The 25473-nt window shown below is 44.6% G+C and overlaps 1 protein-coding gene across 7 annotated transcripts in view; it reads left to right on the top strand.

Annotated features, from left to right (window-relative positions):
• SPSB1 (splA/ryanodine receptor domain and SOCS box containing 1) overlaps positions 1–4352 on the top strand; it is a 38628-nt gene extending 34276 nt beyond the window's left edge. For 2 of the 7 annotated variants that reach the window (XM_055705149.1, XM_055705148.1), the window contains one exon: positions 2222–4352. In XM_055705149.1, coding sequence (XP_055561124.1) covers positions 2222–2349 — 128 coding nt within the window. In that variant the 3' untranslated portion in view covers positions 2350–4352. Of the gene's footprint in view, positions 1–1311 lie in introns of all 7 variants that reach the window. The other 5 variants (XM_055705150.1, XM_055705151.1, XR_008731403.1 and 2 more) reach the window with 4 other exon arrangements.
• Positions 4353–25473: the final 21121 nt, after the last annotated feature.

Genomic DNA, 25473 nt, shown 5'->3' with positions numbered 1-25473 from the left:
CAGTAGCAACACTGTCCAGGGATTGTAGTGCTTGTGAATGGAAGGAGGTCAGATATGTGTGTGCTTTCTCTTTTGGTCTGGGGGTCTCCTGTCAGGCTGGGTTATCAGTGCAAACAAGGTGAGGACAAAGTACTCGTTCTTAATCTCTGTGGGAAGGAGATCCTCTCCTTTTAAGGCCATTAAACTGGAATGCGTTTGTTATGGTAACATCTGTAGGCTTTGAAGATCAGGGTCCTGCATCCTCTGGGATGCTGGCTAGATGATGCCTCTGTCCCAGCTATCTCCATATGCTGCAGGAGGAATTGGGACAGCCTTTTACCCTGGTGGCTTAAGAATAAGCTACATTGGGAAGTGCCAACAGAGCGCTGCCAGTGGTAGGCTTGTCTGGCAGTATCACAGCCAGAGCTGAGACATGCAGCCTAGCTGTAGAGACCTGTCCCTACAGAAGAGGCAGCATGGATCTTGAAGTAGATCAGGAGCAGGTAGGACCAGCAGAGCCTTGGGCTGAGTGCAGCCATGCTTTCACCTGTGGTGCAGAACATGTATGACAAATGATGGCGCTTGGGAAGCAACAGCACTGCCCTGACAGATCTGTTTGCTCTCCACCCAGCTATCAGTGCAACAGAGGTGTGCAGAGAGAGGTATGATTCCTCAGGAATAATTGACGTTTGAAGCACTGGGAAAACTTCTAGAAAAAACATTCTACTGCAGCTTCCCCTGGAGCAGATAATAGCTTGTATCCATAGCAGGGAAGGAGAGGGGGGAAGTAGGGCATTAGTTCAGCTTTGGCTGCTAACTTCAGGAGGTGACAGACCAATTCAAGTGCATGTGTTTCTTGCCTTTGTTACTAAGTCTCTCTTCAGCTAACAAACTCTTCTTCTCACAGGCGTTTTGCCAAAAGTTAGATAAAAATTATCTATCTTCACTTCTCAATGGAAGTGTTTCCTACATGGAGCAATACGATTGCTTGCTTTTTCCAAAGTAGAATCAGGACTGGCCTGGTCAGAGGTTACTGACAACACTCCCCTGTTCTAACTTTTCAATTTTAGCTGTAAGCAAAGGGACTTGTATCCACCTTACTGATGGCAAGAATTCCTGTAAAAAAATAAATAAATAAAATAAAATAACGCAATAACATGACCATGCTCAGAAAAAGTAAGCTTTCCCTGTCTCTCGGCTGTTAAAAACAGCTGTATGAACAGTCAGATTAATTTGGCTTGTAGTAGTGGAAGCTAGAGCTGTTGGCATCTGTCGAGGTTCCTGAAAACTGCAGCTTCTCAGCCAAACTTCCATTCCTGTGCATGTTTTTAGGTGCCTGTGTTCAGCCCAAGATGTCTGTAAAGGAAGCTTTCTAATGGTGCATGCTGAGCCCTCAGGCTGTTAGAAGGATGTCCAGTTATCTGCTTGATTTGGTATGTCTTCATGTTAGCCCTCTCTAGGGGAGGAGAAACCCCTTAGGCTTGAGCAGCATGCTGTGTAGAGGTGAGCTTTGACAGACTTGGCAACAGAAGCTGTGAGAAACTAATCTGTATCTTCCTTCTGTGCAGCTGTGACAGTGTTAACGCTCGCTTTGACCTTAGTCCCCCTGTATGTTATGAATGACTCTTCAGCATCAAAGGACCCCATATGCCATTCCTGAAAAACTAGTATTATCTTCAGTGTTTATAAGTACAGGTTGAAAAAAAGATAGCCAAAGGCTTAAATCTTCCCCAGGTTTATGACACAGGAGGGAATCCTCTAATGGAAAGTGTCAGAATACAAGTGGTGACATGAAGCTTTGACAGATGGCTTTGTTTTTCATGGGAGGTATGTACTACAAATAAAGGAGCTGACAGCTGTTAACACTACTGTATGAGAGAAATCATGGTACTTTCTGGGTACCTGTGCCACATGATGCTATCAGGTTGTTTACTGCATTCTTTTATGTCAATGAATCTCCTGTAAAGATTTTTGGATACTACAGTAAGAGGCACTTGAATGCTGTTGCATTTGGGAAACTTGCATTAGCGGACCAGTATTTTTTTCTGTTCATGCACATATATGGCTTAAATAACCTCTACAGAAACATCATGCTCTGCCTGTGTATTTGATGAGCTGAAGTTGCTGATATGTGAATGCTCGATGGCTTGGCCCTGCAAACGTGCCGGGTGTTCACTTTTTTGGGGGGGGATTTTTAGAATGAGCAAAATGAGTATTAATGTCTTGGGTCTCTTTTTCCCAGCTGAACCACTGCCTTTGATGGACTTGTGTCGGCGAGCTGTGAGGCTTGCTCTGGGCAAGGAAAGACTGAATGAGATCCCTACACTGCCCTTGCCAGCCTCCCTCAAGAGTTACCTGCTCTACCAATGACCTTCATGTTCAAGGATAGAGAGTTGGAACCAAGGCAAAATGTCAGAGCTGACCCACTGAGCAATGGGTTCTCCACCTTGTGTCATCACTACTGTTGGAACTCCTTGGCCAAAGTATTCCTGCCACTGCTTAAGTCTCAATGTACCCTTATTGGCAAGTTCTTAAGTAATCCTTGTTTCACAGCTGAGTGGTTTGTTCTTTGGAAGTCACTTCCCCAGCACACCTACAAAAAGAACACTTACAGAAGCTTTGTGCTTCTGTGCTTATCCTGAGAAAAGGCCGTACTGCACTCTTTGGGTTTTACAGCCTCGGAGTGAATGATTTTCCTATGCCAGCTAAAGGGAAGAACATAATTTGGGGAAAGGTATTAGGAGTGGAAATTTTAAGACCATGTTCTAAGAATGCAAAGGCATGGGGTGGCCAGCAGAGTTGGGAAGAGTCTGGAATCCAAGAAGAATTAATTGCTGAGTTTTTAAAAACAAACAGAAAAACACTACCAAACCTCAACCCTGAAACACCAAAACAAAGAACCTTTCCACCAGGATGCTTCTAAATTTGGGGAAGGTGGTTATGTTGCTGTTGTCTGTATCTCTGCCAGGACTTCTCATCATGGTCTAATGCTGTTTCCTAGATAGTGAATCCTGCTTTCTTGTTTATCAGCACTGTTTTCTCCATTCTCCTGTTCTGTTCTCTGTTCTGCCTCTTCTTAGTGGGTTTGACTCCGTTGATTGAGCAATCATATTGTGTCATGACTTGCCTACTTCTGACTTAAAACTGTAAGTTTTAGTCTGGGATCAAAGGCCCCTTGCTGATGTGAGGACAGGGAAGGGACAGACTTCAGCAGTTGGCTGAGACGGGCTGTATGAGCTGAGACTTGTTACGCAGTTACAGGTCCTGCCATCTTAGGTCTGCTTTCTGTATAGCCTGTTTCAAGTTAAGGCTTTAGAGAAACATACTAATGTTTCTCTAATGGCACTGCCAGGGAATTCTCTTAGATAAGCTGCTTAAAGTCATCCAAACCAGGCTTTGTTCTGTCATAGGACTTTCTTTGTTCTGTCATAGGACTTTGCCATAATCTCTAACTATGCAGCAGGAATAGCTGGCGATTTCTTGCTTGGGGGTGGGAAGTTGTCCCAGAGAAGGTGGTAGCAGTGTGGCTGCAGAAGTACCATCAGCAGATAAGAAATCAAGGTGATTGCTGCAGAATGTAACTTACAAGACTTTAACAGAGGCCAGTGGGATGATCTTCAGGTACAGCAAGAAAAAAGTGAACCTCTCCAGAGCTGGGGGGCAGGAGAGAACTGCAATAAACAGGATAAGCAGGTCAGGCAAAATCAGCACAGCCCAAATAGATTCTCACCTCAGTAGCCAAGTTAAGAGGATGACACTCCTTTACTAGCAGGAGCTGCTCTCTTGACCTCACCACAGGTCACTATGCTGCCTTTCTGGGGTTATTTTGCACATTTCTTTGTCTTGAAAATCATTTGTGTGGTTGGTTTTTGCTCTTGAGTTATCCCTTTGGTTCTGTGTAGGTACAAATGAGTTTAGTTGTTGAAAATGTTAATATATATATATTTGTGGTGTATGTATAAGAACATGATTTAAACAGCTGCTGTAGGGTACCTTTTTTCAAGTAAACTACTTGCATAGTATATTTTTTAAGCACAGAATTGGTGCCAAGACTGGGTGGGGTATGATGTGCCCCTTTTTAATCTAATATTATGTTTTTTTAATGTAGGGGTTTGTACCAGTGTCTGTTACAGGGTGGGACACAAGAAAATTTGGTGTGTATGGAGCCCTACTTGGTTGCCTTCAACTTGAACCAGTGTCTTCCAGAATTCCAGGGAAGCAGCTGTGTTCTCCTGACTTATGCTCTTTGTGCTCCATTGCTTCAATATCTTCTCACTTCACCAGTACATAGCTTTGTACAGTTTTAAATTTTGACTTTCTATTTTATGACTGTAGATAATGCTCAGTAACCTAATAAACTTTATTAAATATTACTTGATGTTGGGCTGTTTTTGCATGAAACAATCAGAGTTCTTTATATTGAGTTTCTACATGAATGGTGAGCTTATTCCCAAGAAGCCAGGCCAAACAAGTAAAACAAGGGCTGTTGTGACCTCTTCTCTGCTTGGAAGAATAACCATTTAAAGCTGGTATCTGAAAGGTGTGTACAGGTGGTAGGCTGTAATCGCAGTTTCCTGAGATCTTGTGCAGCTGCCAAGTGCCTAAAAATGGCTGCTCTGGATGGGGTTGAATATAGTCTGTGAGACAGCAGCCTTCATTTCTTAATTTAACTCGGTTTACAACTGACTTGTTACACCATAATACTTTTTTTTTTTTTCAAATAGATTTGAGTAGATTCAGTAGGCAGGGCTCTGGTTACATTGGCAAACTTGAAGCATTGTGTAGGTTTGCAAATTTCACTCCTAGATGATAGCAAATAACTCTTCTTCTTCTTCTTCCAGGAAAGCTCATATGAAAAGAAACCACTAACCTACTACTACCTTGTGCTGATACCTGACTGCCCCTTTTACTTCGGAAGGGAGATGATGGATAGAAGAAAGCAAAACAAAATAGTGAGGGCTAAGGGGATGCCTAGCCAGCAGAACAGCGCAGTTAATAGCAGAAGGTGCTGTGGCAGGTTAGGCTGACAGTCATTCTTGTATTGTGTGCTTGAGAAATTGGCTAATTTCAGTGTGTTCAGGGTAATTTCTTCAGGTCATGAACTTCATTTAGCTCAAGTCACTTGGTATTAGTTTTTGGTCATTCCCTACCAACTGCTATAAGTTGCTGTGTTGTCATGTATTTTGAAATCTATTTGCACAAGAGGCTTCATTTCTAGGCTATGAGGAGACATGGATTATATATAGTTTGTGGAGTACAAACTGCTTGCTTGCTGGTTGATTTTGTTCTCCTCTGCTTCCAACCTGTGCAACAGAGATGCTGTCAAATTGTATCAGCAGTTAAGTTAAGCCTCTCCAAACTGACTGGAAATGAGATAACTGACAAAAAGTACAAAGTCACAACAGCCTTAATTCCACCTCCCCTCCACACACTTTTTCTGTCTTCTTTGTAGCTACCAACTTGTGTGTGGAAACCAAACTTACCAGTTGACATAAGCACTACAATATGTGAGGGGAAACTAGAGCTCAGAGGTATGCTCGTGAACTGCCTTATAAAGGTACTGGGTGAGGAGAGCTTAAAAAGTGGTTTCTTGTCTTTGTCTCCAGTCAGGGCAAGAATATTTTGTAATTTTGGATGTCTTAATCTTGTTGGGTTTTTTTGGGGGTTTTTTTTTTCCCACGTGTAGAAGACAACTGTAGATCCTAAGCCTAAATATCCAGCATATTCAATGATCATCAGTTTTGTTTTGCTGCAGGTAGTGGAGAACTTCAGTGAAACACTTTTTTTTTGTGCTTGTTTGTGGACAAGGTCAGCTTCCCCTTCCCTTTCGGTGGAAGGCTGCCTCTGCTTTGCTGGGAACATGGCTGGAGGGGGTTTGGGAGAGCAGCAAGCTGGGGAGGGTGCATAAGGTGGGGCTGGTGCAGAAGTCTGAGAAATTAGTTCATGCTTAGCTCCAGACACCCAAACAGGCTTGTGTTCCAGCTGCATGGAATATTTGAAACAAATGACCTGCTCAGGGCTGGGAGTCTGCAGTGTTTATGTACAGTGCCATGGCAACAGTGGAGGAAGTCATGAGATGGGGATTGGATCTGGTGGAATCAACAAATGATATCACAGATTAGCAAGTCCTAATGAATCAGTGGCGCTCTGTTTCTCCTGCTGTTGCCTGTGTTCAGGCACTGGCATACAGCAGGCAGACCCACCTCTTCGAGTAGCATTAAAAACTGCACATCCTACTTGTATCGGCTGCCTTGAAAACCTTGTTATGCTGGCCAGCATCTTGTCTTCCTGCTGCTGCTGACTAATCACGTTATGCACATGGAAATAGCTGTTCCTACATTTTATAGAAAGCTTCTGGCCCTGATAGTTTGCTTGCTGTTGCCTCGCTGGTGATGCAGAAGTGCTGTGGCAGTTCGGCAGAGACTCTTGACATACTGATGCTCTAGACAAGCGGTGGAGTAGCTTTTGTTTCTTCCTGGGAGTTGAGGCTTTGAAAGTAATTTGAGTCTAGAAGAATGTGTAAGAGGGAAAGTGTTCAGTGGAGGAGTTTAGTAGCTGATAAGCATGTCATAACTTGAGTAGTTTTGTCACAGTTCCTTTCAAAAGGAAAGCCAGTCTTGGGTGCAGGTTACGTTCTTGCACAGCGTATCTGTGCCAGCAAACATACCTACTGTGGATCTTGGTCAAAGCTATGACAGTGTCAAGACAGAAACACTTGGAGGGGGGGGAGGACAGTTGCCAATTCTCTCCTTTGTCTACAGAACTGAGAATTTATTTATGAGCTCAGATAACTTCCCTGTTGGAGCCTGCGCATCCGTCTGTCAAACCCTTAGCACCAGCACAAGGCAATCTTCCCTTTCCCTGTGCCTGAGATGTGCAAACTTACAAACATCATACTCTTAAGAACTTACTTGGGCAGTCTCACCTCCTCTTCTGAATAAGGTAAGACAATTATGAAAAACATCTCCTAGCATGCCCCCCCCCCCTTGCTTCCCCGTATGCTTCCTATGCAGAGCTAATGCTGTTGATCTTATGCCAAAGATTAGTTGCACTTGACTGGAGAAGGAAATACATAGTGATTTACTTGGTAGAGTTTATTAAAATTAAAAGCCTAACCCAAAACACAACCTTTCTTGGCATACAAAACAGTGCTAAAGGGAACAAAACCCATTCAATGCTCGCAGAAAACACATTGGAGCACTGATCCTGTCCTTGCACATGTTTTGATTTGAAAGTATTGCAGGCTTGTCTGCCCTTCAGACAGAAAACTATTTGAAGCAGCTGCCAGATGTTTTGTCTGACTTGTGTTTTATAATTTGCTTACTGCTTAGCAATGCTCTTCCCATCAGGGTATTCAAGCTGCCTTTGTGCATTCTGTTCCTGTGGCACCTCTGTGCTGGTTTCTCACCCCTTCGCCCTAGTCACAGTGCATGTAGCACAGCAGGGATAAAAGTCTGAGTCATTTTACTCAAAGGCTCTGTATAGCATGTCTGCTACCCAATCTGCTGGCCTCATCTGGGACCTTTTCTGGGACTAGCACAGACCAGCCACATTCCTCTGCTCACATGTTACCACAGTGTATAAAAGTTAAGGTGATTTACAGTCTCTTATAAAAGCACTTATGGCCTGAATTTAGGCCTTGCAAAACAACCTTACACTGAACACCCACAGTTCATGGCTTGGGCAGCCTCTCTGACTAGCTGTAACTCAGTTGAGTTATAAATATTCTTTTTCTGCCGTTAGTAAGATGGGCAATAAATTCTCAAATACAATGAAGTGGGGCAAAGACCGTTGTGTTTTTTCAGAACGTGACGAGTTTCACTCAATTGAAAGATACAAATGCTGAACAGGGATACCTCAAGACTTCCTTTGTGTTTGCCCAGCTCCAGCAGCATCCCAGACAGTTAATTTGTGTCCATTTTTGCAGCTGGGAGCAGTCCAATATGCCTACAGGTTTAGAAGCACATATCCTTGGCTTTCTGTGCCTCTGCACTACAAAACTGCTCCTACGAAACCACATCTATACAAACCCAGCATCTTAAGGCAGAGTCCTTGTTAAATGGCTTTAAACTGCAAGTCTTCACTTTGCTCAGACTTGCATCTTTTAATAATCATAGGACTTGGGTCCACACTTCTTAGGCACCTATCACTGCATTTTCCTTCAACATCATGTATGCAGTCAACAGGTGATGGCCCAGGGAAGCTTTGCTGCACAACAGTATTGTGGGGGACATAAGCCATGAAAGAGATGCTACCTCTGGATAACCTTCTAGATAGTACCCTGTTTATGCTGAAGAGTTCCATAAATGTCTATGCCTACCAGAGTCTGTCACTGTTCCCGCTCATAACCTCTTGTGAAATCATTAACTATTACTTGAGAGGGCCTAACAAACTTTTGCTGTCTAAAACCTGCATAAGCAAACATGCTCTCCAGCTTACGATTATAAAAGGTACATGGGCAGGCAAGACACGCCTACCTAAACTGGCATCTGGCAAGGACACAAGTGTTGATCTCTTATTTTTCTTTTCCTTTTATGAAAAAAATACTGAGGGTTTCCGACAACTGTGGGTTTGAAACTTCTTCTCTTTGCTTTTTCCAAAGCAGGTACCTTTGGGAGCTCAGAACTTCCTTGCACGCTGTGCAAGTGGTATGTTGATCTGAAAGGTAAAGTGCCACCTACTGAACCCGTAACTTAATTTCCTGCAACGTGCTGGATGTTTCCTTTGGAAGAGGACCACCTAATATTGATAAGGTCTGTTACTATTTAATTAGTAACTTGAGAGAGAGACTTGAGGAGTAACAGCTGTTACTCCTAAATGTGATCTGTATTTTTTGAACTGTCTAGACACCTGGGTGGGTTGCACACATTACCAGCAAAGCTAGTTAATCATGTCAAACTTTTCCTTTCTATACAGGCTGGGTTTTGGTTTGTTTTGTTTAATGAGCTGTACGGAAACCCAGGGAAAGTCAGTGAATTAAGCAGACAAGTTGGGAAATTTGATCACTAAGGCTGACACTTCAACATTTTTCATTCTGACCTGGTATAGACAGTACACAGATTTCAGAAGTTACTGATTGTGGTGTTTGATAACAACACTGACACAGTAAACCCTTAAACAGTAAGCTGTATTGATGGCTCGCATGGTCTCTGTGAAATGCCGTTAAAAGAAAATGGACTGAAACTGTGCTGCACAATAAGAAATTACAGCAATGAAATTAGATTTACAGAATGCTAAAAATTTTTCAATTGATTCTTGTAAAGAAAATCCTAGAAGAATGAGCACTCAGAGTCCTTACGATGCGTCCTGCTTGGATAAATACAGATGTTTTCAATTAATGTTCTCATAGATGCTAACTGTCTATTTCAAGGTGAAGTGCTGTGCAAGAAGATTGTCATTATTAGAAAAGAAAGAAGGTGATTCTTCATATCCCATCTGACATTTTTACTTGCATTTAAAAAATAGTCTGAAAAATGCAAATAAACCTGGAGTATAAAAGGATGGCGGACTTTTCTGGACAGGAACCACTCTAAGAAGCTGTGTCCTGGAGTTCGGACACTCTTGAGGTGGGCTTGCAGATCCACAGGCAAGCGATGCCTTGGAAGATGCTTAACACTTAGAGACTTGTGCCATACATGCTTTAGGTCTGCATTTTCTTGTGTTTATGTTTGTGTGTACTAACTATGTTTCTAACTTCATAACCAAGGCTAACCGTGACCTTTACTGGAATAAACTCATTTTCCTCTTTAAGGTTGCTTGGCACCAGCACTAATCTCAAGAATATTTCAGTAAGCACAAGACACATGTTTTTCTACAAACAAAAAATACAAATAAAATAATACTATGGTCCTACAAGGAGCATACCTGCAACCTAAGCAAGCATGAGAATCCCAAAACTAGCTATGATGCATTTCCCAGAAAGTTTATCTTGGAGTCTAGGAGGATTGAGCACCAACATTAAATACTGTCTCCGCCAATGGGTGTTAAACAGTGTTTTCAGGAAGGGATGAACACTGAAAGAGCAGATCCAACTTTGGAAGAAGCCAAGGTGCAAAAAGATTGTTGGTCAGGAAAAGCCTTTGACACCTTACCAGAAGCATTTGGCAAAGGTTCAGACTAATTCTTAGGAAAACAAAGAGGAGGAAAAGATTTAGCCTGGGGGCTGGTTTAGCGTTGTGATCATGGACCGAGCTGTTTGATAAAGGTTGGTAGGTACAACCTGGCAACAGAGGCTGAACCCGCAACCTTGCAGCATGTCTGAAATGGCAGTGTGGGTATCTGATCAATGCTTAAGGTGATTTTCTTTAGTTGTTTTCCCTGTGGTCAGCTGCTCCAAATGGTGCTAGAAATAGTGTGAGAGAAGCAGCATGCTGCAGACTGCTCTTGGTTTCTAAAGTTTCTCGGATACCTTTCTTGCCAAATTCTTTTGGAGGGAGATTGTGTAATCAGGCTGGGTTGCATGTGAAAACACACTTGTGTACATCCAGGCATGCAGGGTATTGCCAAAGTGGACAGACTGTCCTACTTGTGCCTGCCAGAAAAGTTGTGTTTTGTCCAGCGGAAAAGAAAACATCCTTTTCTCTTTGTGCTTTGGAATTTGTCTCTTCGGACTCTGATCTCGTTAGCAGTGTCTCCATGCTATGACAAGTTTGGCCATCTTGGGTCAGGACCATGGTCCAGTAACAGTAGCCAGAACTCAGCTATTCTATACAGAAGGTGCCCTCTTGATAATGTGGCAGATGCTTCAAAGATTGCAGAGAGTATGCAACAAGAAAAGGAGCGGATCGTTATTTTGTAATATACAGTCTTTTGTGCTAATTCTTTGCACTATGAAAGACAGTATCTGCCTCTAAACAAAGCAAACGGGGAATAGTTTCACCTACCATGTTCAATAGCTGAATTTTAGAACACAAGCAACAGAGGCAACTTGCACAAGGCTTTGTGAACTCTGTATCATGGCTGGCAAATATGCATGTGCACTAACATGCATCTTTCTTTCCAGGCTGTCCCATATAGCTGCAAAGGCTGATTTTTCAAGAACCCAGCACCTGATTAAAGTGACATTTTTGCTGTGTCTTGTTAAACCCTGGTCCTAATCCAGCATTGACCTTTTGTTTCCCTCCTCACTGCCCACATTGGATAAAAATGGCAGATTTCCTTGGATTGTATGTTAAAATGAGACTACCAACTGTAGTTGGTAGTTTCATTAAATACGGCCTATACTCTGCATTCATGTTTGGGAGCTGCCAGAACGGCTACATGAGAAAAGCCCATATTAGACACTAGCAAAGTAAAATAGAAGGGCTTGGCCCTCTTAATTTGAGGATCACAGAACTCAGAGGTGCTTCTCCCCTTGTAGACTTCCGAGTCAAAATACTTTCAAACTGCTTAGAACTTCTGCTCATCACCCTTTACCTGACTCTTGTCCCTGCTGATGCTGCATGCAGCCCATGGCCAGCCTGATACTGCTGTGCTCTCCTGCAGCTGCTGTCTTATTGATTGAACTGTCCCTGTGTGGTTTGAGCACTGTAGCACTTCACTAGCCAAGTGGTTATGCTTTAGGTCTGATGCTTTGCTTAATGTGATCTTTCTGCTTCAACAAGGAGCCACTGGCTCCTTCTAAAAGGGGAAGGTCTTATACCTTAGTGTAGCTTGTCTTTGAAGTTTGGCAGCTGCTGTGTAAAATTATAGGGTGACTCCATCAAATTCTTTTTATACGCTGCCCTGGGTGATGGTGCACTGCTTATTCAAGGGAAGGGAGCAGATGGGAGCCCAGAAGTTTGTTTTGCTCTTTTACTGCTTACCGCCGTGTCTGGAAACCTCCGAAAGTCTGTCAACTAGCAGTAAAAAATGAGCGTACTATGAAGGCCAAACAGGTGCTCGGCCACATATAGCCATTCCAAGTGCAGTAGGCACTGATCACTGCCTGGCAGAGCCACTGCGGCAGCAGAAGGGCAAACTGAGGGCTCCTGCTGTTGACCTCCCTGCTTTTATTTTTTGCTGCAGGCAGAAACAAAAAGATTGCCAGATATCAGTGTCAACACGATATTTTGCTGCATCTGTGACATTCAGAGTCTCTCTGCATGAAAATATAGCAGCTCCCAGTTCCAAGGATTTTCTTGGAAGGGTAAGAGCTGCTCCTCTCCAGTCCTGCTTTTCAATCAGGTGACCAGTGCGTTTGGAAACTTTCTTTGTTGAGGGGTGGATGGGGGTGTGTTTAAAGCAGCCAAACAAAGGTGGGAGGAGAGGAAGCAAAAGGAAACACTCTCCTTAAGCCAAATTGTTTTGGGGGAGTGGATGGGAGGGGGAAGTAGTTGTGTTTTGTTTTCTGAGAAAACATCTCTACAGCCAAGACAAACAAAGATGCCTGCTCTAGATCTCATTACCTTTGGTCTCCTTGGGCCCCATGTCAGTTCCCAGATTATTTTTATGAAGTGTTTAATCCAGGCTTTTATTTCCCCTGTAAATAGATGGTATTTCAGATTCCAGGACAGCTTCAGATACTAATACCAGCTGTCTAGACAAAGAGTGGCCCATGGACATGATCATAAATAAAAATAGTCTTGGGGCTTCGGGTTTGTTGGTTTTTGTGGGTTTTTTTCCCCTTCCTTCTCTTTTCAAACTAGCTTGCAGGAGTGGCTGGCCGTGTGAAGGCAGGCACAGCACAGTTCTCGCCTCCTTTGGCCATATCTTGGAGGGGATTGGAGGTGGCTGGGGCCATGCCAGGGGATGCTTGGTGCCTCAGAAATAAAAATAGTTCCTAGGCAAGGAACCAGGGGATGGAGCTCACAATTATATAGCACATCTCCTAGGCTTCACAGAGGAGCACTGAAAATGTTTTTTATGCCTCCCATGGCTTTTGCTGTATAGGTCTTCAGCTGTTTTTTTTTCTGCAGGAAGGGGAAGTTTCTTGCAGCTTCTGTTCTTTGTTGCAGCTGTGCAGCACTCTCTAGAACCTACCACCCACAAGTGCTGGGGACATGCAATAGAGAAAGGTGTGCTAAGACCCACATTTATGAATTGTAGGAACCAACAGCCTTTATAAAATGTGGATATGTAACTCAGATTTCCAAGGGAAGTACTGCGTTTCTCCCTTTTTGTCAGCCTTTCTCATGCACCTGGCTCACACCTTGCTCCCTTTATTCATCCCACTGAGCAGTATTAATTGCCAGCAGTTTCTTTCAATGGGGATTTTCAAGGGAAGTTGCAGTCAGTAAAGAACTGTTCTCCATTTTTACTGTCCAGTCTGACAAGGTTGTTACTAAGATCTGTCTCTTATGGAGCAGGGAAACTGTGGAAGAGAACAAATTAAATTGCCAAACTAAACCTTCAGAGTCTGTGGTGGAGAGGCGAGTAGGATCCCTGGACTGTTGTCCCTTTGCAGACATGATCCCTCTAACATCAAAACTTGTCTTGATAAATTCCCTTTTCTGATGCTATTTAATGAAGCATTTATACTCACTTAAAGCATGTGCTGATCTTTTCCTAATGGCGGAGCTGGTGCCAAAGTGCACCGCAGGGTGAAGAAAACAGATCACTGATTCCTGCAACACTGCTGCAGCTGTTAATAACATGCTTTCGCATGCTTCTAGGATACCTGCCTATGCAGGTGTCCTAGGCCACGCATAGCTGTCACAGATGGATGGGGGGGTGCACATTCCTGGCTGAATTCTAGATGCTTGACCTACCTTTTTTCTTGCCAAAATCCATAAGCAAGGAAAAATGGAGTGAAAGGAGAGGACTTGGAAAATGGAGATACACTGGCGGAATAGCTTGATAGCCTGTACTGTACTTGCTGCCATCTGACAGCGTTGTCAGTATCTTGTTGCACAAATAAATTCTGGCATTTTTTTCTCTTAATTGTATGTTTTCTGTGCTTAGGGAAAGAAAAATATTTGGAGCTGTCCCCATGTGCCCCACTTCTTGTGAGCCTGCTAAGACACCTTGGTAAATGTCTCCCAGTGGGATCAGGCAGAGCTTTGGTACGACTCCTGCACTGCTAGGAATGGATCACAGCCAGCTTCCTAAAAAAACCCTGTGTTTTCAGGACATCTAATGTAAGAGCTTAGTGCTAACAGTCAAAAGGGGGTTGCCTGGAACAAAGATGCAGAACTGACAAGGGCTAAGCCCATAGAACGTGCTACATAAATATCCCACAACAGTCGCCTACAGTAACAGCTCCCACTGAAGTGCTGCCTGCAGGTTAAAGAACGACAGTACTTAAAAAGAGCAAGGAAAAAGAAACTGTCCTGATTACAGGGGAGTCAAGGTGCGATACGTTAAGTTTCATACAGCAAACCCAGATTCCTGGCAAGGAACCAAAGTTTGTATAACTTTGGTCACCTTTCTACCACAGACTCCGAAGATTTAGTTTGGCGATTTGTTTGTTAAAGTTTATATGAAGTTTGTATCTTTTACAAACACAGGTATGTGTTCGTTCTCAGTTGTTCAACATTAAACCAATTATATTCTCTAGCTGCTTGGCAATAGAGCTCATTTATGGTTTTTGTTTCAAATGGGAGAATTACGCATGAGGCAATGGGTGAGAAGTGGTATTTAAGACGCTTCATTTAAGGTCCTCAGAATCTTTTTATTTGGCTCTACTTTCTAGAAATTGTATACATAGCTTACTGACCACTCAAGGTTCCTCAAGAAGATATCAGCTCTAATGTCACTCAGAACCACACTTATAGAGCTGAAAGGATTCTGCCCACCTGCTTACCTACAGTCCTGGACACTGCTTAAGCATCAGGAGGGTCTCCTTAACAGCAGCTGCAATAGATACCTACTGGCTCAGCTGCATGTAATTTGCTGCCAGGATCCTGAGGCTGCAGTATGAGAGGCACACAGTACTTCCTCCCTTTCCACCTGCCCAGATGAGAGAACTTTGCTTCTGTTTGTAGGAGTGTGGGAATGAAAAATGCAGCTGAAGTTGCATGTTTATTTTTCATGTTTCAGTACCGTTTGCGGCACGTCCCTGTGCAGGCTCTGTGCACTAAGCAATTACCTTTACTTCTTGTGAAGGGGGTATAGATGGAAGAGAAGGAAAATTAAGTTGCCCTTAAAAAGTATGGTTAGCTGTGAACTCTTAATAGTTCTATGCCTTTCTCATCATTGTCAACAAACCTATGAGCCATAGGTGTTTAAAATAATCCCTCATCTTCCAGATGAGTGCACCAGTCAAGTAGGTATTATATACACATTGAGAATAATTGCTTTCTTGCAACCCCGAAGCCTCTGAATTTTCTGTTCTAATACAAAGAAGTCTCTTCCTGCCTGTCAGTAGCACCTCCTGCTACCCAAAAGTTTCATGGAAATCTTCAGCGCTACTTGAAAGAACAAACCTTTTTGAGATGGCAACGGCTACGTCCCCTGAGAATTATCTTGGTGTCTGCACCCAAGTCTTGACTAGGGCAGAAGCAGCGAGATAGCCAATTGGATCCATGCAGTTACCATCACAGCCAAGCTATAACCAAGCTAGATGGTGATATATATATGTAACCAAGCTATATATCTCTGGGGAGCAGGACAATATCTTTAACTACCTAACTACCTGGAGAAGGGTCTTTTCAGATTTTCACAGCAGAAAGCATTATACAGCCTGTCAGGGCCACAGGCAGCACTTCTTTCCAGGGACCTGATTAGATCTTCCCAAAAGGCCTTTTAAAGAACAAATAGTTGAGCAGAAACCATTTTAAAGGGACATTTATCATTGTCCTTACACCCAGTGATGACTCATATGGCCTTTGCAAAACTGTGTAGAAGGAATGGAATTTATTGCTTGACTCTGGAAGTTGGGGCTAGGAGCCAGAGTGGCATCCACTTGGAAACTGCCATGCCCTGAAGCAGACAAGATACTTGTGCACAGAATACATTCTCTTCCAATCTGAAACAGTAGCTGTACCTTATAAAAACCAGATGAGTAAGGCTACAGCTAAGGACCAGTGCACTCACATCGACAAGGGATGAATGGCATACAACAGCGCCTAGATATCAGAAAAGCAAGGACTTGCCTTACAATTTTAATGACAATTGTATTTGTAATTAGGAATGGGACTATGCTAAAACCTATTGATGTCAGTGCAAAGCTGGATTCAGTGATCTCCATGTTTGCCTGCCTTTGGTCTCAGCTCAGGAACATGCCAAGGCTGGGTTTTAGCACCTGCTCCAATTTAAACACTCACTAGGTGACCTCGGTAAAAAACACTTGAGTTAACTTTGTCCATTGTTATCACCAGTACAAAGCTAGTGTCCCTGAAGGGAGATTATTGCAGGAAAAAAAGAAAGAAGATCACACAACTTTAAAAGCTTTTGGTGGATTTCTTTTCTCTTGACAATTAAAGGGGCAGTTATGTACTACAGAGCAAAAAAAGGTTAAAATTTTCATGTTCCCTTTTAAATATTGGAAGAATCATGCTCACACACTTGTATTGAACATAGATATTATTTCAAAAGAAGCAAAATTATACAGTTTGATGGTTCCTGACCAAAAAAAATTCAGAACTCTCATTTTGTAGGAGATGTCAACATTTCAACTTTTTTCCAGTACTGTTGCTTTTAAGAAATCCCCAAATTCCTGCTCCCAACCAGCCTTTCTGGCCAGCAGTATTAGACACAACACCAAAACCAGCAGAAAGAGTGTCTTTTAATAGTGTACGCACACCATGTTTATAAAACCTGCACTTTGTTTTTAGCTGACTCTTTGAGAGGATGTACGACGTCCTTAGCATTTAATTTCCATAGGTTCTCCAAAGGCTTGGGCTTTGCCAAGCTGGCTGTGAGCCAAAGCAACCATAAATCAACCATGACAAGAAGTTCCCTTCTCCTCTGTGTTGCTTCCCCATGACAGCATTTTCGGGAGTATAATATTTTCATTTTATATGCACCACTGGCCTCTCCAGGGTCCTTTCTTTGGCACTGTGATCTCAAGGAATTTTTAAAATAACCATTCTATGCAAAAGGCTTATATACTCCATGTGTACCCATGGAGCCTGCTCTGGCACCACTCAGGGAAGTGGTGCTGTGATGCAAGGCCAGCGATGGACATGACAGAGAATGGTGTTTTAGCATCATTTTGCTAGGCTATGGTCCTTATTAGGATGCAAAATCCAGGACTAAAGCTTTGTTCTGAACTGAAATGTCTTATGGATAAGCCCTGGAGTATACGTGAGAAGACCCAGAAGGGTCTTTTTTCACTGGAGCTGCTGGAGTTGGGGCAGGGAAAAGATTTGGGCTTCTTTTCTCACATACAGAGAAAGGCCTGGAAGGCCTGGGTGTGTTTTTTTTCTTTTTTTCTAGGAGATTGTCTGTCCCTTTTAGCCTTTCCAGAAGGTGACAGCAGTCAGTGGAAAAAGTATGGAGGCCAGAAAGACAGCAGTATTTCTATGGGCTGGAATGGTTTCTAAACCTGGTATGTGTTACTACAGGGCAATGCCTGGCTGGTGAACCCACAGAGGAGATATATATAGGCCAGGAAAAAACACAGAAGTAATGAAATGTAAGTGTCTTCCCATGGGGTGTGGTGCTTCTGCCAAAAAGAGAGTCTGTCTCAGGGCTGCCTGGTACACAGTTCTCCCACAGAGTTCTCCAGTTCAGTCCAGGGTATGCTTCTTCCTCTACGCATCAGAGCTGCTGATTTTCCTCTAGGAAGGTGAGGTGAGACTGGCCAGGAAGCTGGTGCCATTACAGTTGTCTCACAAATTTCCCCGTTTTGCTAGCAGCCAGGGCAGAGGAATGGCAAAGGGAGGGGAAGTGGGCAGATGGATTTTCCAGGTAACACCTGGTGAAAGAGGGAGGACAAAGTCTCACTCAGAACAATGGGCTTGTTTTGAGCTGCTTGTCAGGAACTGACCTCTTTCCCCTCTCATCCTCTGGGTATGTGATCCTCAGGGTCCTTGTTTTCTTTCTGCTCTCTGTCCCTGAGTTAACTTTTTCCTCTCACTTGGCACAGTGACACAGTGTCCATCAGGTCTCCTTGACATCAACACCTCTAGGCTAGGGCCTTGCTAGTGTCTCTGTGGGTGTTGAAAGACTGTGAGGGTGGACTCTAGTTGCAGAGGCCAGGTTATAGTAACTCCTCTCCTAAACCAGCTGCCTCCTCTTGCAGACAGCCCAAGGCTTTTGGCAGATATAGTGACTGACTATATGAGGGTGGACATGTTTAATTCCCTTTTGCCCACCACCTGAGCACTTTGTGCAGGGCAGGCACACTTGGGAGGTCTGTTATTGTTGGGGCTGCAAGGAGATGAGGTGCAGCACTTGCTTGAGTTCTGATGAAGGAAAATGCAAGTGCAAACCTGGTAGAGAGGATACAGCTGCATCCTCTCAACTGTACAGGCTGTAGCGGATATGGCCCTCCCTGTCAGGGATCTGTTGCTGTTCTACTGGCTGCTTTCTCCGGAAGCCACGGCCATGATACACCCACTAGGAATGAATGCTGCTCACAGTCTCTGTAATCAAAATACAATCTGAACCCAGTTACAGCATGTCCCCTACTCAGAGCCCCTCTGCTGAAATCCTAGCCAAAGCAATAAAGTCTGGGTAGGCAGGGGGAAGCAAGCCAAGGAAAGGCCTCAGGCTCTATTCTTCACACTGGCCTGGCAAGTTCTGAGAAAGGATCTGATACTTTGTTCATCCTTGTGACATCCACCGCAAGTCTGCCTCTAGCTACACAGCCGTGATGTGCCATTCTAGGCCCCACAGAGCAAGCAATAGCTGGCCTGTCCCTGCTGTGAGATTTCAACACGTTAAGTTGGTATTATACAGGCCTCGCCGTGCTGCCACTAGGCCTTGTTGGAGTCCAGCTGTAACAGCATTCCATTTACTTGGTCCCACCAGCACAGAAGCTGTCACATCAGCACCTTGTTGTGCCACCCCGCGGATGGGCCACAGGGCCTGTGCCCAGGATTGCACCGCTGCGCTTCCTCTCCCAGACAGCACGCTCTCCACAGCTTGGACGGACACTAGCTGTCACGCCGCAGCTCTGGCCATGTCAGCAGGATGCTGCCAAGGGTTGTTAGTGTTGCTTCTTTAGATTGTGTCGGCCGGGCCGGATCCCGGCACCTGGCGCGGGGGAAAGCTGCGCGAGGCTGTGCTGAAGCAGTCCCTGAGCAGTCCTGCAGGCACTCGCCTCCCCACCTTCTCCAGGAGCTGAGCAGGCCAGCAGCTCCATCCCACCCTCAGGGCCTGCTCAGCAGGCTCTGCTCCCTGCTGCCTGCCTCTGGGAAGGACAGTGCCACCCCCTGCCCCGTGAGCGGCCCAGTGGGGCAGCAGCCTCTCCCACCACGGCCTGCCCTTGCCGCTGAGGGCTGAGGAGAGCCGGGGCCTGGCCTGCCGCAAGCCAGCCAGGGTGCGGGGAGCGTATCCCCACACTCCCCTCCCTTTCCGCAGCAAGGGAGAAATAAGAGTGGAAATAAAGTGCTTTTAGCCATGAGGCTAAATAACTGCCGGCGCAGCTTCCAACCGGCCCCCTCTCAGAGGAACGGTAACGCGGCCTGGCAGGCCCGGGTGGCAGCAGAGCCCCGTGGCCCACAGTTCCGTGCAGGCAGGCGGGACTGGACCTGCTCTCTGCTGGTGGCAGCGCCTGGGTGCCGGCCCGGGCACCCACCGGCCGCCTCCCCAGCGCTCTCCAGCTCCTGCGCTTGGCAGCTGACAGGCCACTGCTTGGCACAGCTGCCCATGGCCTCCCTGCCGGGGGTGGCGGGGCTGGTCCGCCCTCGGGGTGGCATGAGGGAGCAGAGGGCAACCACAACCCGCAGCAGCCTGCGCTCACCGAGCCTCAGTTTTCTCAGGCAGGTTCTCGGAATACAGAAATACAGAATTGCCGTATCTCATATGCGTGATGGCCTGCAGTCATGGGAGGCCCTGGACAGGGTTAGCAGGAAGGTGTGTAGATAAAGCTGCATTGTAAATTTGGAGTATCAGGGATTGTGCATACACACATGAAGGACATTCATTGTAGTAAATTTGCTCGTGTAAGTTGTGAGGGTCTTCGTTGCAGGAGAGACAACACTAGCCTAAGCACCTGAGCCGCAGCATGCTTCAACCTGACTTACAACTGAAAAATAATATAAAGATATAAAAAGAAAGAAAAGAAAAGAGAAAAAGCGTTACACTATCTGCAACAGCAGAGACTGGCTCCTCATTCTCTGTGCAGGAAAACCATCCTGCAAATGCCAACAGCAGCTGAGGTCTCCGTGGAGGCAGGGGAACGGGGTACACCTGCCTCTGGGCACCACTGAAAGGGGGTGACTTCAGCCTTCAGCTGTGCTTCGTATCTGAGACCTGTCGGCAAAGCTTCTGCGTGGAGACTGTCCTGGGAAGAGGTCAGGAAGCTACTTTTCAAATTTTATGGTAACTAAAATCACAAAAAGGGGACAAGTAAGGGAAAGGGGCTTCTCATTTTTTCTATTTTACTTTTTTTTTTGGTTTAAAACTTGGCTTGGTTCTAATTTGGTGATGCAAATTCTTCGGATGAACTCCAAGCCTGAGGGGGAATATAAGGTTTTATAGAGCCCGGCATGAGGTTGTGTGTTTTGTACCTTGTCTCCTAGCAGCAAAAACCACATGGATGTGAGAGGCTGTTTTATGATCCGCCAGGGCTGTTGTTGGACAGGCTGCAGTGTGCAGACTTATTCCAACCACGTTTGATTGCTGTTCCCTCCCTCTTTCTTTCTCTTTCTCTCCCCCTCCCTCCCCCCCCCCTTCTTTTTTTCTTCTCTCTTTTCCTTTTTTCTTTCTTTTTTTCCCTCTGCTCACCAAGCAAGTGTGAGAGAGGATGGATGCTTTCATCCTCCTTGTGCCAGAACTCTCTTACTGGACTTGTCGTCAGCATTCTTCTCATCTCCCTTGCAAACCCTTTTCCCTTGCTGGCTAGGATTTCACCAGGCATTTCTAAAGAGGCAGTGACCTGCATTGGTTACTCTTTCAATTGCTCATCTCTTTACTGTTTCCAAATAAAAACCCCCACAACCCAAAAAACAACTTTGTGCTCATGCTGTGCAGCAACTTCCGTTGGAGGATTTCTAAGCAGCTTGGCAAACATAAATGAGCTCAGCCTCACAATGCTGCTGTGTAGGAGGGAAGGGCTGTCATCTCTGTTTCACAGCTGGGGAAACTGAAGTGTGGGGAAGCTAAAAGATTGTCCAGGCACACACACAGTGTTTCAGTTCCACCCTGACCTGGGCTGACTTCCCTTCTTGGTGCTTTAACCTGCTCAGGTTGATTCTGTTCTTGCCTCTTCCCCTGCCCTTTTAAACTGACTGTGGTTCTTCCTGTCACTCAGTCTGGTGGCTTTGCAAGTTGTGATTACAGAAATAACATCCTCCCATCTTCTTTATGTTTTCCCACTCCCAGTCGGTCCTGGGAAGACCTATTCTTTGAACTACATGTCTGTTTCTTTTTTTGTTGGAAAAGGCTTGTAACTGCTGCTCACAGAGAGAGAGAGAACTTAAGATCTGCATCAGAGCACCACGACAGCCCTCTGTCACATTCACGTTTCACACTGCTTTCCTTATACTGCCTTTTATTTTCTGCTTGTTAGGCCTGTGCAGCAGCACTAAATACTGACAGGTAGTTTTGCATTTAGCACCGGTTCTGGTAGAGCCATTCAGTGAAAGGCAGTATTGAATTGTTTCCCCTGGCTTTGGAAATAGCACCTGCACAATCTTTTTCAGCTCACCTGAAGTTAAATCCAAAGAAAACTGGAAGAACTGTGAGTGGTTTTGCATGGGCTTTAGAAGCCTTTGGGTCATAATCCAAACCACATACTGAAAGATTTTGAAGACTTTTGATAGGAACCTTCTCTACCCTTCCCCTCAATTCACAGAGCTTCACAACACTAATAATTCCCAGCTTCTTCACGGTTCTGCAAAACACAGAGGAGAAGAATCCTAGCAGAGTAAATGCAATTGCAGTGCAACTTCCTGTCCGTGGAATGCTTTTGGGCTGTTCTGTCAGCTGCCGCCCACAGTTCTGCATAAGACAAATAATGAGCTGTGGCAGAAAAGAACAGAAAGCCTGAGGCATGGACCAGGAAGTTCATTTGTGATTAAAGCTTCGATGCTGAGGTATGGCACTGGTTCCAGAGAGAGGTGCAGGTGCAAAACACAAGTCATGGTTATGAATGAAAAGCTGACAGCATCAGATATGAAATGTGGGTGTCCCTCAAAAGATCATGTTTGATCCAGAAGTGCAGTCATGAATTATGTTGGTTACAGAAAGGGTAATTTTTGTAGCTTTTACCACTTCATTTGTTTTAGCCTGGATTTAGGCCCTTTGGCTGGCTGGCTGCACGAACGATTATTGGTCCATTGCAAATGAGTCTAATGGAGAGGAAGAGGTTCCTAAGTTCCTGCAAGTGTCGTTGAAATGGCACCTGGTCAAGGGCAAAGATCCTCTTTGTGATAGTCTTTACTGGGAAATGTTGCCTTTGACTTCAGTTCCCAAGGATGCAGATTTTACCTCCAACATAGGAAGAGCTACACCTTATTAGGCATGAGAGAATCCAATCACAAGATACACGTACATAAGAAATCAGGCTTCAGTTAGTTCCTGTGCTAGTGCAGATACACCTACCTGTAGTACGTGCCTGGTCTCTGTAAATACAAGGAATTGCTTGCTTGCTGCTTATTACAGATGGAGAATCAATTTGACTTTTAGGCTAAGTTGCACCACACATCATTTGGCTGTTAAGTCTTCTGGGTCCCTGTCTCCTGTCAGATGCAGTCAGTGATGTCACACACTACTGATTTGATTTTATTCAAAGGTGCTGAGTGTGTTGCATCCCATGAAGCTACAGGGACTTCTAGTTGCTCAGCATCACTGAAGCCCAAGCTAGGAATGCATGTTCCTGATCCTTCATATATATCATGCCTTCCATCCAAAGATCTCTTACGCTTAATAAAGGGCAGAGAAAGAATTACCAGCTCCTAAATTTATATAGCTAGGAAAACTGAGACACAAAATGTCCCACAGTGAGCCAGTGGTAAAGCTGGAAAAGAAATCCATAGAAATGTGACTCCCTTTCTTCCATCTGCCATGCTAGGCCTTGCAAGCAAATGTTAGTGAAGGATCAGAACAGTGAAAACGTGGTAGGTACTCTGTCACAAGCCTGAAACCTGGCAGTATCTTAACCCATCTATTGATGGGAATAAGGGAGTAAATCAAAAGAAGGACCACAGCCTGCTTGTAGTCTACCATGTATTATTCCCTTAAACACGTTACAAACCACTGTCAAAGAAAAATACTTGCTAGAAAAATGGTCTGACTCATTGTGGCTTTCTTTATGAATCCTGGAGCAGGAAGAAAATACAAATTAGCTTTGCGCCTTCCTGCCCTTCAGAGGGGGAAACTGTGCATCGTCCCTGTCTTGCTGTAAGTGGAAACAGGCTGCTCATGGAAAGAAAGTCTGATCTGAGATGAAAACATTTGGCTCAGCTCAGTCTTATCCAGCCCAGGCTGGGATTTGCACCATTTGTTATCTGAACCTTTCGAGTGCTTGTTTCTATTCTTCCAAGGCTAGCACCAAGCTTTTACTTGTAGTGGGCGTGTTATTCACAAAGTGCGCATCCAGGCAGGGGTAGGGAGGACTTGATTGATCATGGTAAGGGCTGATTGTAATGACAGCTATTTCTCATTATCAGTAAACTCAGGGCCAAACTGGAACATATCAATCTCTACCTAAACACATGTGGTTCAGAGATGCCCATTTCAGTCCTGGATACAAAGGATATGAAAGGTGAGGAGGCCTGTGCATTGACTGAGCTTTTGCCTTAGTGCCTTAGATGATTTTTGGGCCAGGCAAAACATTTTAGTCTGCACATGTCCTGAACGTTAGGGTGTCAACTCTGCCCCAGGCAGATGGCGGTGAAAAGCAATGCTACTACTTGCATCCAGTGTTTCCTTGGATTACCCTTTGCTTCCCTGTGGCATGGAACTGGCCAGGATTTATTTGCCACTGCCAGAGTAAATGTCTGTGGTGAATTTTTCCCCCTGTACAGCCAGTTTAGTATGTGTGAGACAAGTCAGTTCCCAAGTCAGCCGGAATAGGAAGTTTGCAAAAGACACAGACCCCAAAGAATTTGTCTCCTTTGCTTGTGACCATAAGGATACATGATTAAACGTGTTAGAGGACCATGACCCAAGGCACTATCTAGAGAGATTTTGAATGCAATACTGCTGTCATTCACACTGGTATAAAGCTGTCGGTTTCTTCATGGTGTTTACAGAAGTGCAACTGGCTCCTTGTTGATATGCATAAATACCCAGGGAAGTGAGCTGAATGATGGGGAGAATCAGCAGAGTTCAAACCCCTACCTTTGTTCCTTGCTCCTTTCTGCCAGGTTAAGATTGCTGGACATACATACGATTTCTGCATATAGCTGGTGGCCAAATGCCACCCAAGCTAAGCATCAGAGGCAGAGAAATCAGCTTTGCTTAAAAAGAGGACAAGCATGGAAAATCCCCCTAATTATTGTAAGTTGCAGCCAAAACCACTTGAAAGCAGAATAGTTCATGCTGGTTAAGTAGACTTAATAGGTTGACAATGTCATGTTTAATTGACAAATCACTTTCTTAAGGTCACACAGACAAACTGGTGTAAGGTACAACGTACGGCCACAGCAAGAGGTATGTGTCAAGGTTGTTGGAAGCAAGCTGGATGTGTAGGAACCTCAGTGGAGATGTGTTGTCTTGGAAGCTCTGTAGTAGCTGGTGTTCTACATTCATGCAGAAGGGACCCTTTCAAGAGCAGACGTGACACTAGAAATGTCAGAGGAGCACAAGTGTTTCAAGTATAGGAAGTGATCTAGCTCTGGGTTCTTCTAGAAGTTCATCTGACTGAAGTCACAGTGAACAGGCACCCACCACCCTTTTCTTAGCCCCTCCCCTTTTGGGACAGTGTTCCGCTGGAGATACTCCAAGGTTTATACTACAAATTATTCTAGGAAATATGAATTTGTTCTTCTAGACCAGGCTTTCTAAGGCTTCCCTTGCTTGAATTCAGGTGAGTGGAGGATGGAGGTATAGGGATCCCTTGCCCTTTTAGGTGTGGTGCAGTCTCTGCACTTACATGTACATGTTGCTCTGCAGCAAAATACGGGTCCAGAAAAAAGACGGACAAGCAGCTGTGGTTTGGATGGGTTTTTTTCCCCTCTGATTCAAGTGCCACAAGTGCTGCATGTAACTGCAACTAGCAGCAATACCTTTGCATTTTATTTTTTTTTTTTATCTAGGAAAAAGGTACTTTTCATGAGCCAGGGTCTCTGTTACTATTCCCTGTGCATGGCTATTGACCACTAGGAAAAAGAGAGAGCAGAAGAGGCTACTTATTACACTTACTTATTTCTTACCCACTGGTCTGATTTAAAGCACCAGTGGAAATTGGTGTGGTGGATGACACTAACTTCAGTAGTCTCTTATGCTTACCTATCCCTGGGTGAAAGAGAGGGCATAAGGTGTGATGTATGAGCAAATTACACTTTGGACCGAAGCAGA

The sequence above is a fragment of the Falco cherrug genome, chromosome 3 (assembly GCF_023634085.1).
Source record: "Falco cherrug isolate bFalChe1 chromosome 3, bFalChe1.pri, whole genome shotgun sequence".
Lineage (NCBI taxonomy): Eukaryota > Metazoa > Chordata > Aves > Falconiformes > Falconidae > Falco > Falco cherrug.
Note: the sequence above shows the minus strand (reverse complement) of the source record. Positions and strands in the feature narration are given on the sequence as shown.